The following is a 14622-nucleotide window of genomic DNA, read 5'->3' as shown; positions in this document are numbered from 1 at the left end:
GTGTCACATAACAAACTAAGCTAAACCGTGATCTTTTACTAAACCTAACCAAGTAGTTTTGTTATGCCCTGAAGAAAGCTAGAAGCATTGTCTATGTTTATTAGAATTTCCCCATGAGGTAGCCATCTGATTAAAGACCTTTTAACTTTTTGCCGGAAAAGTGCCTAGGAACTTTCTTCTTCTTTTTTTTTTGTAGTTTTGTTGCATTTTTAGTTTTGTTTTTTTTTCGATTCACGATGTTAACCATGTGTTTAAAACTGCGACCGTCATGCAGGAGAATATGTTTACCTTTACAACTTAAAGAGAATACAGTTAAGTTGTATGGAAACGTAATTTTTAGGAGACAGGGTTGCTCTGTTGCATCTGTAACTACGGCAACAGTGATGTCACAGTGTTCTGACACATCCTCGAATACACATCTACATCTCTGCAGCAAAATGACATGTTAAAGCACACAAAGGAAGTTATTAAGGGGTGTTAAAGGCCCTGTAAACTATTAAAATAAACCACACACAAAGTTTTAAAAGCATTCTCTCTTTGACTGATATTGCAATATCATTTGCGATATTAGAGGGAATGATCATTTTTACATAATTATTCTCATTTTCATTCAAAAACTAAATGATTATGCTGCGTTTTTGCAAGGATTTGTACCAAACAAAGATGTTATAAGTCTTTAGAATATGATTTGTAGGCAAGGACATCTCTGCAGCACCACGATATTTGATTAAAAATGGGATTTTGACACACATTTCGCTTTTAACAAATATTGTGCCTCCTGCGATTTAGATTTAATTTAAATTTAAATGACTTGTTCAGCCCTATTCTTCATTATTATCTATTGTGAGTGCAACTCAGAAATACAGAAAACTCATCTGAAATAGCTAAAAGTGTTCTAACTTTGGCAGAAAAGTGTGTGTTCTTGTAGGACCCAGTCATTCATAGTAAGAAGCTGATTGAGAAAATTAAAATAAATAAAGTTTTCATGGCTTATAAATTGCTCTTTATAAAGCCCTCACTTGACCGCTAGAATGCAAGAACAATTAGCGTCATTAAACCGTCAGTTGTAGACTTTATAATCTTCATAATCCAGAGTGTCATGTCAGAATTTATTGCTCTTGTTACTCGTAACTTTAATGAAAAACTCTTTATTTTATCAATCTTAGGCTCAGACAAAATCCCATCACGTACTCAATTGACACCTTAATAAGAGGAGTTTTTTGGTGTAAGAAATTCCCAAGAGGCCTCAAATCCATTGAGTGCTGCTTTTATGTTGTCAGTTGTGTCTAAAGTGGGCTTTTAATTAATCCATAGACCTCTCAGGATTCTCTAATACTCACTTAGAGTCCTGATATGCGATTTAAAGTGAAGAAGCCTCTTAAATCTTCTTGAAAATCTGCCACTATTAGTCCAGATCCTGCCTCATTATTTCAGCACAGGATGTTCTCCACTTCCTCGTTGTTAAAAGGAGAATGGACTGGATAATGTGTAGTTTCTTGTTATCTTGTAGAGTTGACAGTTTGTCCTTTTCAAAAGTCAGTTCCTACTTCCTGCTACCAGCAGAAAGTGTGTAACCATGCTACACTTTTTATGGCAGACTTACTAAGCCACTAAAATAATATACCATGTTTTAATGCATGCCAGTCCTCGGCTGAAATATCGATTCCTCTCTCCAAGCCTTTATTACCCTCTGAGTGGACTTTCTCTGCTGGACTCTTCCTGGCTTAACCCACAAGGATTCATAGCCATGAAATTGCTGATTGCAGTTGAGGTCTCATTTATAAAACGGTGAAAGAGCTGTTTACTTTTTATTTGGCCTGAGCATTCAGTAACGGCAAGGCTGGCGCATAAATCGAGAGCATAAATCTCCCTGTTGTAAAATAGAAAAAGATACAGACGTGGCAAAGTCAGAAACAAAAGGACAAGAGTGTCAGGGAGGACAGGAAGGTGATCTTGTGGTTGACATAGCTCTGGTCGAGTAGACAGGTAATAGAAATTGTATCTGATTCATTGAATTGACAAATAATCCCAAAAGGGAAATGGGGAAACACTGACCCAGGGCCTTCTCTCACCTCATTTCTGTTTGCTCTCTGTCTATTCCTCTGTCCCTTTTCAATTATTCATACCCCGGTTTCGACACATGCCTGCAATAAGCCTCCAGATATTCTGTCAACCGACACCACCCCCGGTTCTTCTGGCTGCTGTCTCACTATCCTACCTCCCCCATGTTCCTCTTTCTCCCCATCTCCCCATCCTCCATCCTCGCACTCGCCAGCTATCCCCTCGGATACACACGGAGAGGCGGGGATAAACAACTAGAGCGGGTTGCATATTCATCCTGCAATCAAACATGCCTAAACTATGTATTTTTCAATCAGCACATTTAATCCTCAATTTCATATTTGTGTCATTATGTTAGCCACATCAACTTTTCACATTCATTTACTGCCTCTCCTGACAGATTCAAATGAATAGCGCTGGCTAAAAGAAAAGCTGGTAGCGTCGCTGGTGTTTTAGCTGCACCCAGCAATTACCACGGCGGCTGGCACCTGTTTATCCCTCCATCCGTCTCTCTGCCAGCAGATAAGTGGAGCACTGCTCTCCTTGACTCCCTGGAGACGGTACTAGTGCCCAGGCCTGATTCTGTTGTACCGGGGAACGAGCCCAGAGAGCGATGTACACACACACATACAAATGCACAAATACAGTCACACAAACACACACTGTGCCACCTGCTTAAGTTGGATGGTTCTCTCATTAAGCGGGTTGGGCAGAGTGGACATTGAGTGGGCTTTGAGTGGACAGGCCTGCTGCGCTCTGGCCCTCAGTGCTCCGTTTGAGAAGAGGTGAGGTAGACACCGACAGATACTAAGGAACAATGTGTTGTCACGGCCATATGGTACACAGTGGTAACAATGCAGTTTTATGAACATGAATTCCCACTCCGCTCAAATATGTTTATCTTGTTGATGCTTTGTGTGTGTGGAGAGTTTGACACATTTATCTGCTGAATAGAGAAAGTTTCTCTGTGCTCAAGTTAAATCTGAGTTTGAGATGTGTACGTGTGAGCTTGATTTTAGTTTAGAAGCCAATCGTGGTCCACTATGCAACTTAAACAAGTGTGATGTGGAAACTTGAAACCACCAGTGCACATATCCTGAGGATAGGCTTTTCAGTAATGTAGAGGGACGTGTTGAGTCCAGTAGTTAATGAAATGAGCAATGTTTTTGCTGAAAAAAACATATCAAACTGTATATTTAAGTCTTAAAACAAGTCTAGAGGGGATCTTTAATTCTTGACCTTGGAAATAGTTTGACAAACAAGACCGAGTATGTGGCTGGACCGTGTGGCTAAATTGTTACACAAATAGTCAGTGATCATGTCTATAATGTTAAATCCAGCCGTACATGTTCACCAGGTCCGGCGAGGACAATAGAGGACTCGCTGCTCCGCTCAACAGGCCGTTTAAGCGGTGACGTGCCCTATTGTGGAATGCACCTGATTGGTCCCTGGTTTTCGGCTCACCGTTTCAAACAGGAAACAACACGGCGGCCTGCTCCTAAACTTTCTGTTATTCCGTCTAAACAATCCACCAAAATCTACTTCTGAAAACATTTAAAACGAGAAATAGGCGATGCCACTGCTGACTCTCGTTTCATTTTAGAACTAGATCGCCTAGTTTGACAACTTGGTCAAAGTTTCGTGAGCCAGACGCGTCGCGCTGGACCTGCTTTCCACAGGAAATGAATGGAAAGCATTGAGATGCTCTCGTCACCGGTGAATGGAACCGCTGAATCCCCCCCCTGAAAATATAAACAAAGGACTGTTCTCCACCTTTTCATTTTGAAAGAGCAGCGGCCAATGAGGAAACTCCAACACTCAGCCGACCAATCGTGTAACTTCATCAGTAAATCAGTGACAGACTTTTGCATAAACTTGACGAGATGAAGGTCAGTCTATGCCAGCTACCGATGTCTAAAGTACCACTACATTGGTTCCTATAGGACAGATAATGTCCTGCCTACTGTAGCCCCTCTAATAGCTGATGTTCAGAGCTGTACTTTATTGACCCCAGTGCTCCTAAAAGCCAGGGGGTTCCTCCACTCTTTACCCCGGTGCTCCGGTGCTTAATGAGGCCAGATGCTGGCTCATATTCGGCCCTGTAGCTGTGCTGGCAACCTGCTCGTCTGTTGGTTCACAGTGTAGAGGGAGGGATATTCTCAGTGTCTATTATTCATCATACATCCTGTTTTAATTACATGGAGTTCCTCAGAGGTTCATTCAGGGATCTGTGTTCATGTAGTCATATTTAATATGGATTGTTTTGAGTCATATCATGCTGTTTTATCTGTTTTAGTTTTTTGCACCGGAAATACTTAAAGTAAATATATTTGGTTTCAAATGTTTTGTGTACTCGGACATTACGTTGGACCCCCTGTCCCATATTTTGTAAAATATGTTTCTATGACTTGATGCCTGGTTGGACTAAAAAAAACTGCAGTTTGTCCTTTAAGTTCAACACCACACCATTTAACACTATTAACTGAGCGCTGCCTCTCTTCACTGCCAAGCACCTCAGAGACTGGGGAGTCTGGTTTGATGGCGGTTAACTGTCACAACTGGCCAATAATCCTGCAGAGTAATGTTTTCACTCAGTGGTGATTGCTGGGACTCAATGGTGGATTAGAACTTTAATGATCTCAAATAATGTTATGTTACGCTGTAATAAAGCCTCATGATGTGCGTAGCTTATGTGGCTGGCAGAGGACACCTAATGCAGTTCATTATTATTAATCATCCCTACCTTTTCAGTCAGTTACCCCTGGCTTCATCAATAATATTGCAGTCTGTCAACAACCGTTTTCTTTGTGACTGATGGTACTGATGTCAATCTAGAAGCAAGTATCTCCAAACTATTTAGATCTTTTAACAAAGAGTTCTTGGTTACACGTACAACAAGATTAAAGGGGGTCACCAGCTATTTAGTATGGCGCTTTTATAAAGTTGGGGGACTTTTAAGGGACAGATTTAAAAAAGAACAGTAAAAATTGAAGCATCTGAGGCTGAGATATCCTGACTCCATGTGCTGTAAAGCGACACCTTCAGCCCAGGCCTTTCCAAGCCGACCTAGAACAATTCGTGGCGCACCATTACAAAGTGCCAGCCAGCACTGGGGAGAGATCCCACGAGGGGATCCTCCCACACTTAGCGGGCGTCGCAGGCGGGGAGAAAGCGCACCGCTGTAAAGGAAAGGGGTGGATTTATGATAGAACGCAAAACGAGAGCATCATTGCAATTATTTTATTTTCATTGGAACACAAAATTGTAATTGAAATTGAAACTATTAATTGCACAGCCCTACTCTGTGTTGCATTGTGTGCATGAAAGGTGCTGTATAAATAAAGTTAATTTATTCAATGATTCATTCAATCATTTGCTATTGCTCCTCCTAAAAATTTGGATCAGCCCTCCGCTTGATGTCAGATCATCTGAACCAAACTCATTTTCTGTTGTGTGTGACTCTCCTGCTTTCCCTGCTGTGTTATGCTATTCTCTTTTTATATTTTATTTTTCCACCCCATCATGAGTCAGACACACAAATACACGACAATACACTAAACCAACACAAATGCCATCTCATTCTGACTCCTCTGGCTGGGTCTCTACCTCCTGCATCAAATTCAGCCTTTAATATCAGCCAGCCCAAAGCGGGGCACCGGCAATGAAGCTGTCATGCTGTTTTATCCAAACAGACTCTTCCGCCCAAAACGCTGTCTGCCTGCAAAGCCCCTGTAATCCAACCCTGAAACTTGCCAACCTTCCCAGAGTCGCAGCATCACATCACCTCACCTCTCCCCTTGTTTTCGTTACTTCTCCTTCATTCCAGATGCTTTTGAGCATCTCTATATCCCCACATCTTTATTCACTCTTCTGACTTCCTCCTGCCTCCCTCCTCTCCGTTCACCTCCCCTGCCCTCCACTCCCATGACCTCTTGTCAAGGCCCCAGGGACTCACTCAGTTGTTGTGATGGCAGAGGATTGTGGGATACCAGCTGCAGTTTTAATGATTTTGCCCCCAGGCACAGATCAGCCAGAGAAATACAGTTACCATTTTTCAACAGAATAAGAACTCTCACCCCTGCGACGCCTCTGCGAAATATGTGTGTGTATATGTGTGAATATGCATGTGAGTGTGTACACTGTGCACAAACATGTAGACTTGATGTTGATATTGCATCTAGAGACGACTGACTGGTTGTTTTGGTCACTTTCTGCACATATTAAAATAGATTTGCACACAGTTTTTGTAGCTACTAGCAAGACGGTGGGTGCGTCAGTGTTGTTGTTGCATATGGGAGCTCATCTAAAGGCTGGCCCACACTAAAAGATGTTTCAAATCTTAACAGATTTTGAAAATGTGAGAGACCCCACACATAACGATATGATAAATCTAACAGTTTTGGTCCAATAGTGTGTGGAGAGCAACGATTTTGCCAAAACAGCACATCACACATTAACAGATTCATTCATGAACAACAAGAGTCCTAACTAAAAAAAAAAAAAAGTAAATCTTGCAAAATCTCTCACAACCAAATGTGACTTTAGTGTAAACAAACAAGGCGGACGACGAGCAGGAAGAATTAGCGATGTTAGTTTTTGCACTACTTCATACTGAAAATTCACAAAGGATGGATGGATGAAGTCATGGAGACACGTTAAATAAACACTCGTGTTGTTGCCACAAATTAACAAGTTGGTCCTCCATTTTTGAGCTCCATCTTACTACTTTATGCTTTGCGTTTTGCATTAGCTCATGCATTAGCCGTGGCCACCATGAAGGCGGTGGTTGTCCTTCCGCTTCAGTCAGCTTGGTTCTTTGTTTATCGTTATTTACCACGTAAATGCGTCATCAACTGTCCTCTGGGTTCCCCACACACAGCAGGAGATCTGATCGTAAATATTGAACATGTTTAATATTTACGTTTTAAAATCACTGCGGCCAGGATGGACTTCCAAGCCGATTGGGGGATGTAAAAAACCCTCTTAACAGACTTCACAACACAGGGATATTTGGAAAGATAATCTTTGGAACCATCAAGAAATCAGGGCTTTGCTGACCTTTGTCGTGAACGGGGAATCTGGCACAAAATCGGCTTGATTCTCGCGTAGTTTGTACCCGGCATAACTCAATATCTTCCTCCCTCTAACCCCCACGTCTCTCACTCTCTTTCTACCTTCCACCCCACTCCGTACTCTCCCTCGCTCCTGCAGCACGTCCTGCAAACACTTTGCAATTAGCATCATGCGCTTCAGTGCATCCCAAACCGCTCGCTGATGAAGTTCAATCAATTCGCTTTAATTATAACTTTCTCAGAAACTCCTCTAATCTCTCCAAAAGTTTGATCTCTGAGGAGTTTGTTCAGGAAAAAAGCTGTGGCAGGTAGTTTAAAAAGTAGCCGTTTGGAAAGTACTGCTGGAGTGTGTGTGTGTGTTTGCTTCTAACCTGACTCGCCCCCTGTGTTTCTTTCTCTCCATCTAGACATTGATGATTGCCAGTCTAATCCATGCCAGAATGGAGGAACCTGCATCGATGAGATCAACTCCTTTGTGTGTCTTTGTCTGCCCAGCTACGGAGGAGCTACTTGTGAGAAAGGTAACAATGTGGACAAAAACTCAGCTTTCACCCAACAAAAGGGTTGTGTGTGTTTTGTGGAAAGCAGAGAGCGAAGAGGATGGGGAGAAGTAGATAGATGGAGGAAATGAGTAGTGGGAGGAGATGGCGAAAAATGGATAAAGAAGAAAGACAAGGCAGCGAGTGAAGGCGGAGAAGGATGAGACAAAGAAGGTGGAGAAGCAAGGTGATGTGACAGTGGAAGTAGCAGGATGAACATAAAGAGGGGGAAGGGAAGGGAAAGGAGTACGAGGCGGTGGCACAGAGAGAGTAAGAGGATGCTAGGAGAGCAGGATGTGGAGACAGAGGTGGAGAGAAAACAACGAGGTTGAGGAAGATGGAGTTAATGAGGATGTGTACATGGAGACGGGGGAGGCGGTGGAAGTGGGAGGAAGAGGATATGAACGTAGACAAAAGAGGGAGAGGGAAGCCCTTTGGAATAATGTATCAGGTTTATACAGGACACCTGCGTCCAGCTGGGTTCTTCTCTCATTACAGGAATTCCCCAGTGAGAAGGGGGCCGCAAAGGAGGCTGTTCACAAACTGCATGTTACATGAAAACATGGCCGACATGTCCGTGCACAACAACGTTGAGGAAAACCAAACAGCTGTTGTATACATCAGGGTCGATCGTTTGGGTTTTTGCTCATTTTAATGGAAAATTATACAGAATTTTTAAAAGGAGTTGATTGGTTCAAAACTATTTTCGCCTGGATTGTACGTCCCCAAAGTAAACAAGGTTTCGTGACATTTTGAGAAAGGGCTTCTAGCAATAGACATTTGGGAAATGGGGAAGAAGTGCACAAGCTGCCTATTATGTGCCAGATTATCTGATGAAATGGTTAAACTACAAGCTATTCATGAAAAAGGAATTTAAAAAAAATAGATTTTCACCAAAATTTGTGAATTTCTTTTATCTGATTTCTAGCTTTTTTAGTTCTTAATAATAAAAAAGAACACTGATAAATTCATGGATATAAAAACGCATATATAAAATAGAAGATAAAGTCACCTTTTAGAAGTCTTAAAGTGTCTGATATTTACTATACTTAAGCATTGAATGTAATTTTCTGATATTAAATGCACTAATGTATTGAAAGTAAAAGTACAAGTCAATGTTAGTTTATTCCTCTTAACGTGTACAACACCTTAAAAAAGGAGGCTACATAACACTCTCAGGTCTCCACAACTTAAAGGATTTAAAGAACAAAATCCAGTCGCATGTAGCATGTAGCTGATCTGACAAGCAGCCGAAATTGAAACTTAACTACGGCTTTGAGAGCCCTTTGTTTGCACTTTCCCATCAGGTGAAGGGTGTAACTTGCAAGCTACGACCACTGATTTGCCAAACCTGCTTGCTTGCAATAGTAACGAAGTAACAGAGATACTTCGGGGAAATGTATCGGAGTAAAAGTATACATTTTATTATATAGGAAATGTATCGGAGTAAAAGTGAAAGCTGACAGAAATATAAAAACTCAAGTAAAGTACAGATACAACCAAAAAATACTTAAGTACTGTAACAAAGCATTATTACTTCATTACGTTACACCACTGCTAACTAACAATGCAATTACTGAGTAGTGCAAACCCCACATCTTTTAAAACAGGAGATTTAAAATAGCACAATTAAAAATGAAAGAATGAAAACAAAGAAAGGTAGTTGAAGAGACGAAGAGAGTGTGAGATTTTAAGAGTGAGAGAACAGGAGAGAGGAGGAGGAGGGAAATTTAGGGATCTCAACTGCTCTGAATTACTTAAAACCAAGCCTGATTACTTGTCTAGCGTGACCTTTGACCTCAGTTCTCAGACGAGTTGTGACTTTGAATATCTGTCTTTTTTTCGATGTGTCTGGCTTCCATTGTCTCGCTCTGCGTCTTACTGCTCTGCTGCGGTCTGAGGGACTGAGGACAGAGCAATCGATAGAGAGACGAGCGAGTGAGGAGAGCGAAGCCAGAGAGAAGCAGCAGACTAACGCAGGGCATTTTAAATGCTGTAGAAACTACACTAGTTTCAGAAGCTCTACGTCGTCTTTTCACTTTGTTTCGTGTGCGCAGGCTTGTTCGCTGAACTACAGTAGTTTGGCTCACCAGCACCTACTGACACAGTTCAGCTACTGACTTAAAGGGTGACTAAAAGGGACAACAATTTTTTTTTTTTATTGGTCCAGTATTGAGGGATAACACTGTAGAGGGCAGCCGCGAAACAGTCTTCAATGTAATCTCTCTGGGCAGCTCCTCACCGTCAATGAATGTCCAATAAAAGTGCATGTTTTTGTCACTGACTATAGATTGTTATCATACTCTAAGTGTCTGACAACATTATGGAAAGGACCCTACAGAGAAATAACACGTTTTTCTTTACTTTTTGCTTGATCTGGTCTGTTTGTTATTGTGTCATGTGACTAATTGTGGAACGGTGGAAACGTGGGTGAGAGTTGGAGAGAGGAGTGCCGCTGTTGTCAGAGTTTGTTGTGTTCGTAGTACAGAAAGCGTCACTTAGTGTTATCTCAAAGATTTTCAATGTCATGGCATTGAACATTTGACATTTGAATGACATTTCTAATGAATATTTCGATGATTTCGACAATGTGGATGCAACGCGAGGTTTTTAGAACGAGACTTCTGTGAGCGAGACACACAATAACAAACAGATCGGATCAAGTGAAAGGTAAGAAAAAGGTTTTATTTCTCTGTAGGCTCCTTTCCATAATGTTGTCAGACAGTTATAATAACAATCTGAGCCTGTCAGTGGCAAAAACAAGCACTTTTAGTGGACGTACACTGACGGTAAAAAGTCATCCCGAGCGATTACATTGCAGTCTGTTTAGCAGCTGCCATCTGTACTAGACCAATTTAAAAAAATGTGTTGTCCCTATTAGTCACTTAGAGAAAAAATAGCATCCAGGTTTAACAATACTGAAGTTACCCTTTAACTGTTACATTTCTGCTTGAGTTGCCTCGTGGAAATGCTTGGTCTGAAGCGAGGGTCTAAGGACAGTGGGTGACGTATGCTGTACAGATTGTAAAGCTCCTTGTAATTTTGGATATTGGGTTATATAAATAACTTCACTAGATAAATATGAGGAGTCACAAGAGGATTAAGTGGATAGGAGAGAGGGGAAAATCCACCAACTTTATTGAAGTGCAGTACTAAATCGCTCGAGTGCCCCTTAAATCTTCCAGTATTCCAGATAACTTTTTGATCTTTCACCACACCAAACTTTGGTAACTGCTTTTTGTGATTTCCCTGTGGTCATAGCTGCCTCTTTAATATTCATGCCTCTCCTGTGGTGCAGATCATACACAAACAAGAAAATAAAAAAGCCACACAGACTATTCAGAACATGAATTTGTATGTGGTGCTGTGTTCAACTTAAATGTACAGCTTCTTTACATCAAGGTAGAGCGAGTCTCACTCGTTTTGATTTTACCAGCCTTCAGTATGGCATGTACACCTTTTTTCCCTCCCCTCCTTCCCAAACACACCTGTCTCCAGAGTGTTCCTCTCATTTGACATCCACCGGAGCCGTGGCTACGTTTCCTCTCCTGCCTTAATGCCTAATTGGGAGCAGCAGGTCTGATTGTGTAAATCTAAAGTCTCTGTTTTCCTGTCACTTTTATCTCTCGCAGCGCCGCACTCGCAGAAATATAGGATTCAGCTGTGAAAAGTACGATTCGCAACAGGCGTCGCTCTGCCATTTTGATCTCAGTTTGATATCCAGAGGGGGGTCTGAACCGCGACAAGAACGCTGGAAATGAACTCATTCGTTCTGCGGAGGCTTCCATCCATTTAAATGTCATCCAATCGGTCCCTGTCTCACTAAAGCGGTCCAGGTCTCTCTCCGTCTCACTTGCTGTCTGTTCTTGAATGTGCGTGGGTGTTTGTGCATGTCCAGGGGGGTGTACCACGAAGCCAGATTAGGTATGTTGAGCCTAAAGCCATGCAGAGTCTTCAATGTCATGAAGGTGGGTCTCTTTTAAGCTGGCTAGAGCGACATGGTAAATTATGCTGCACGCTTAACCTGGTCCGGAGCAGTTTATGTTCAGAGTTTGGGATTGAAATCAGCTATAAAATGCATACCTGCACCTATAGGTGCCAGAGTTGTAAGAGGTTCTCTTCGGAGGGAGAAAGTGTTTAGAGGCCGAATAGATCCAATCTGACGATATCCTGAGCAATACAGATTGTCAGCTGAGGGAAAACGACAAACTTGTTGAGCCGTGACGTTAGTAATGCCACCGAACGAGGCCGTGCAATTCCAGTAGCGCAAACTGTATGCATCGCCACGGGAACTTACATACATTCAGTTGGTGATGCAGAAAATCTGAGCAAGAATACGTTTACATTTTATTCGCTAGGCTGCTCTTTCTCTCACTGAAGTACTGAATATATTTGTAGTGTTCTCTGGCCATTTGCCCACGCTGGCTCTAAAAGAAGCCTTAATAAAATATATATAAAATCACAGGTAGCAAACAATAGCTTACTATATTTATTACTCAGTACGACGTCTACTTGAAATGCGTTATAATTCCTTCAAACCATAATGTTACCACTTTGGATGTTTTTACACTTGGTCCTGATTTGCTGAGCGCTGTAGTCTTGTCACAGCATCCTCTGCAACCTGAGTCACAAAGTCACAAAGTCAAATAATGGTCTCAAAAATCTACAGAGAAGTCTGGAAATATGAATCTGGAAAAGTATGGCATTTTGAAATGGAAAATGTGTAGGAACCCTGAGTTTAAATCTATTGCATCAAGTACAAGAGCTGCATTTGGCACGTTAGAAATAAACAGTAGGCATGAATAGTGGTAAAATATATTAAGTTACGAATTTATAAGATTAGTCTACCAGCATTTTGTGCAGTAGAAGGGTCAAATGGAGCCTAACAGAGCCTGAAGAAGAAAGCCTGACTTAACAAAGCAAGTTGATGACCACCGCCGTGTCCCCCGTTATCTCTGACTGGGGCTTTAGGTTTTGTCGAGCCAGCTGAGGCGAAGAGAGCTCTGTCCAACTTGCATGGTGGTACACCGCCCCTCTGGTGCATGCGTTGCGAGCTAACAGCCTTGAATGCTGGGTAGATCCGGTCCACTGCTGGCTCCCTCTGGCCTGTTACCATGGTGATCCCATCTGAGAGTCAATAATTGTAAGTTGACGGGGCTGAGGCCCTCCAGCAAATCCACCGAGAGAGGATGTTTTTACAATTATATTTAAATTTTTCACACAAGTTTTTGTAGTTGTTGTTGTTGAGGTTGGTTTACAGCAGTTTTTTTTTTACTATAACACACTTTGAAACTCGAGAGCTTGAGGAGTTGATGATATTCTTTTGTCATTAATAAAGTTTTCAGCATTTTTCATATTATTTTAATAATCAGCTCTGTAGTTGTAGCTGTAAACAACCAGATCTCTCGTCTTGCATTTATGTTTTGAACAGTTTTGTATCAGTAATGAATGGATGTTGGTTGAAAGGGAAAAGGCAGTTGCGATTAGTGTAACAGAGACATCAGTCAGTTGTTTCCCTCTCTCTGCATTGTTGAGTCTAACCTGCTGTGTTTTTGGCTCGCTGCCTAATCAGCGGAGGCAGAAACCGAATCTCTCTAAGCCTGACTGAAGTGAAAAGTGACGGAGGAAGCATTAGCTGGTTTCTTCTCATCAGCTCCTTTCCTCCGGTCTGTCCTTTTTATCCATCGTTCACTCCGCGATTCGCTTCCCTCAGTCTTTTCAGGGAGAAAAACGACATAATGTGTAAGAGTGCGGATTTGATACTTTGCTATTCCACTACTGTAGACACCTCCGTTTCATGTTGCCTTCCTCTTTTTTTCTTTTCTCTCCTTACCTTTTCTGCTGTCACTCCCTGCACTCCTTGCATCTTTTTGTGCCTCTCATCTCTGGTGCACCGCAGGAGGTTTTGTCACTCCGTGTGAGTGTGTTTGTGTGTGTGTGTGTGTGTTTCTGTACAGGCCGCATCTGCTGTCTTGCAGCAACTGTGTGTGTGTCTGTGTGTGTGTGGATGTTTGTGTGATGCTTTGGCATTTCTTAGAGCTGTTAAGTTCGAGATCTTTCAGCTTACAGACCTTCACACAGACACACATTCGCATATGTTTCTACTTGTGAGGACCCTCGTTGACATAATGCATTCTCTAGCCATCACAGCTAAATGCCTAACCCTTAAAGTAACCCTCAAACAGCCCTTTGAAGACGTGAGAACCTGCCAAAATGTCCTCACTTCCCCATAAATGCCTCACTGTTCACGGTCTAAAACTCAAATTTGTCCTCACAAAAATAGAAGTACAAAAGCACACACAATTTCCCATTTGTTTCCTTTCTACTTCGGTGGCACACTGATGCATTATTTGCCACGCACACACACAAACAAACAAAAAGAAACTCGGTCTACCTACCCTTGTACCCTTCCAATTATCAAAAGATTCTCTTCCTCTCTGTTTATTCAGCTGCAGCTGAGATGGCAGTCGAACGCTTCCAAGCAGTAAACTACAGTGTTGAGCAATAACTCGTAGTTACAAAACACAACACGTTGAATAAAACAATAATCCTCTCTCTCGTTCTGTGTTTCCTAACAGAACTAGTAACATCTACAAATTGGAAACAGAAAGCTTGAGTTAAAAGGATTGTGTAGCTAATTAATCCCAAGGTGCTGCTGCTGCTGCTGCTGCTTGGTTATATGTGAGGAATGGGTCTGTTCTGACCTTAAACTCACAGGCACTTCATCCGTCGTCTCCTCCATCTCCTCTGTTCCTTTGGGGTTTTTTTTTATTAGTTTAGTCAACAGGGACAATACATGTTAGCATTGTTTCATTTAGAGCAAATGAAACCAATGCGCTGTATATAAGACTTCTAGCTGTAGCTTATTTGCAGTCCTTGCCCCTAGGCTAAAATACAAAACATAATACAATACAAACATATGGACAAATAATTAAGGCTGTCAAATTGAA

The 14622-nt window shown here is 41.8% G+C and overlaps 1 protein-coding gene across 2 annotated transcripts in view; it reads left to right on the top strand.

The window, feature by feature from the left end:
* ncanb (neurocan b) overlaps positions 1 to 14622 on the top strand; it is a 218599-nt gene that overhangs the window by 170421 nt on the left and 33556 nt on the right. For both annotated transcript variants that reach the window (XM_074635645.1, XM_074635643.1), the window contains exon 11: positions 7541 to 7654. In XM_074635645.1, coding sequence (XP_074491746.1) covers positions 7541 to 7654 — 114 coding nt within the window. The remainder of the gene's footprint in view (positions 1 to 7540; positions 7655 to 14622) is intronic.

Source organism: Sebastes fasciatus, chromosome 5 (assembly GCF_043250625.1).
Source record: "Sebastes fasciatus isolate fSebFas1 chromosome 5, fSebFas1.pri, whole genome shotgun sequence".
Lineage (NCBI taxonomy): Eukaryota > Metazoa > Chordata > Actinopteri > Perciformes > Sebastidae > Sebastes > Sebastes fasciatus.
The sequence above is the reverse complement of the archived record's forward strand: the minus strand, read 5'-3'. Positions and strand labels throughout refer to the sequence as shown.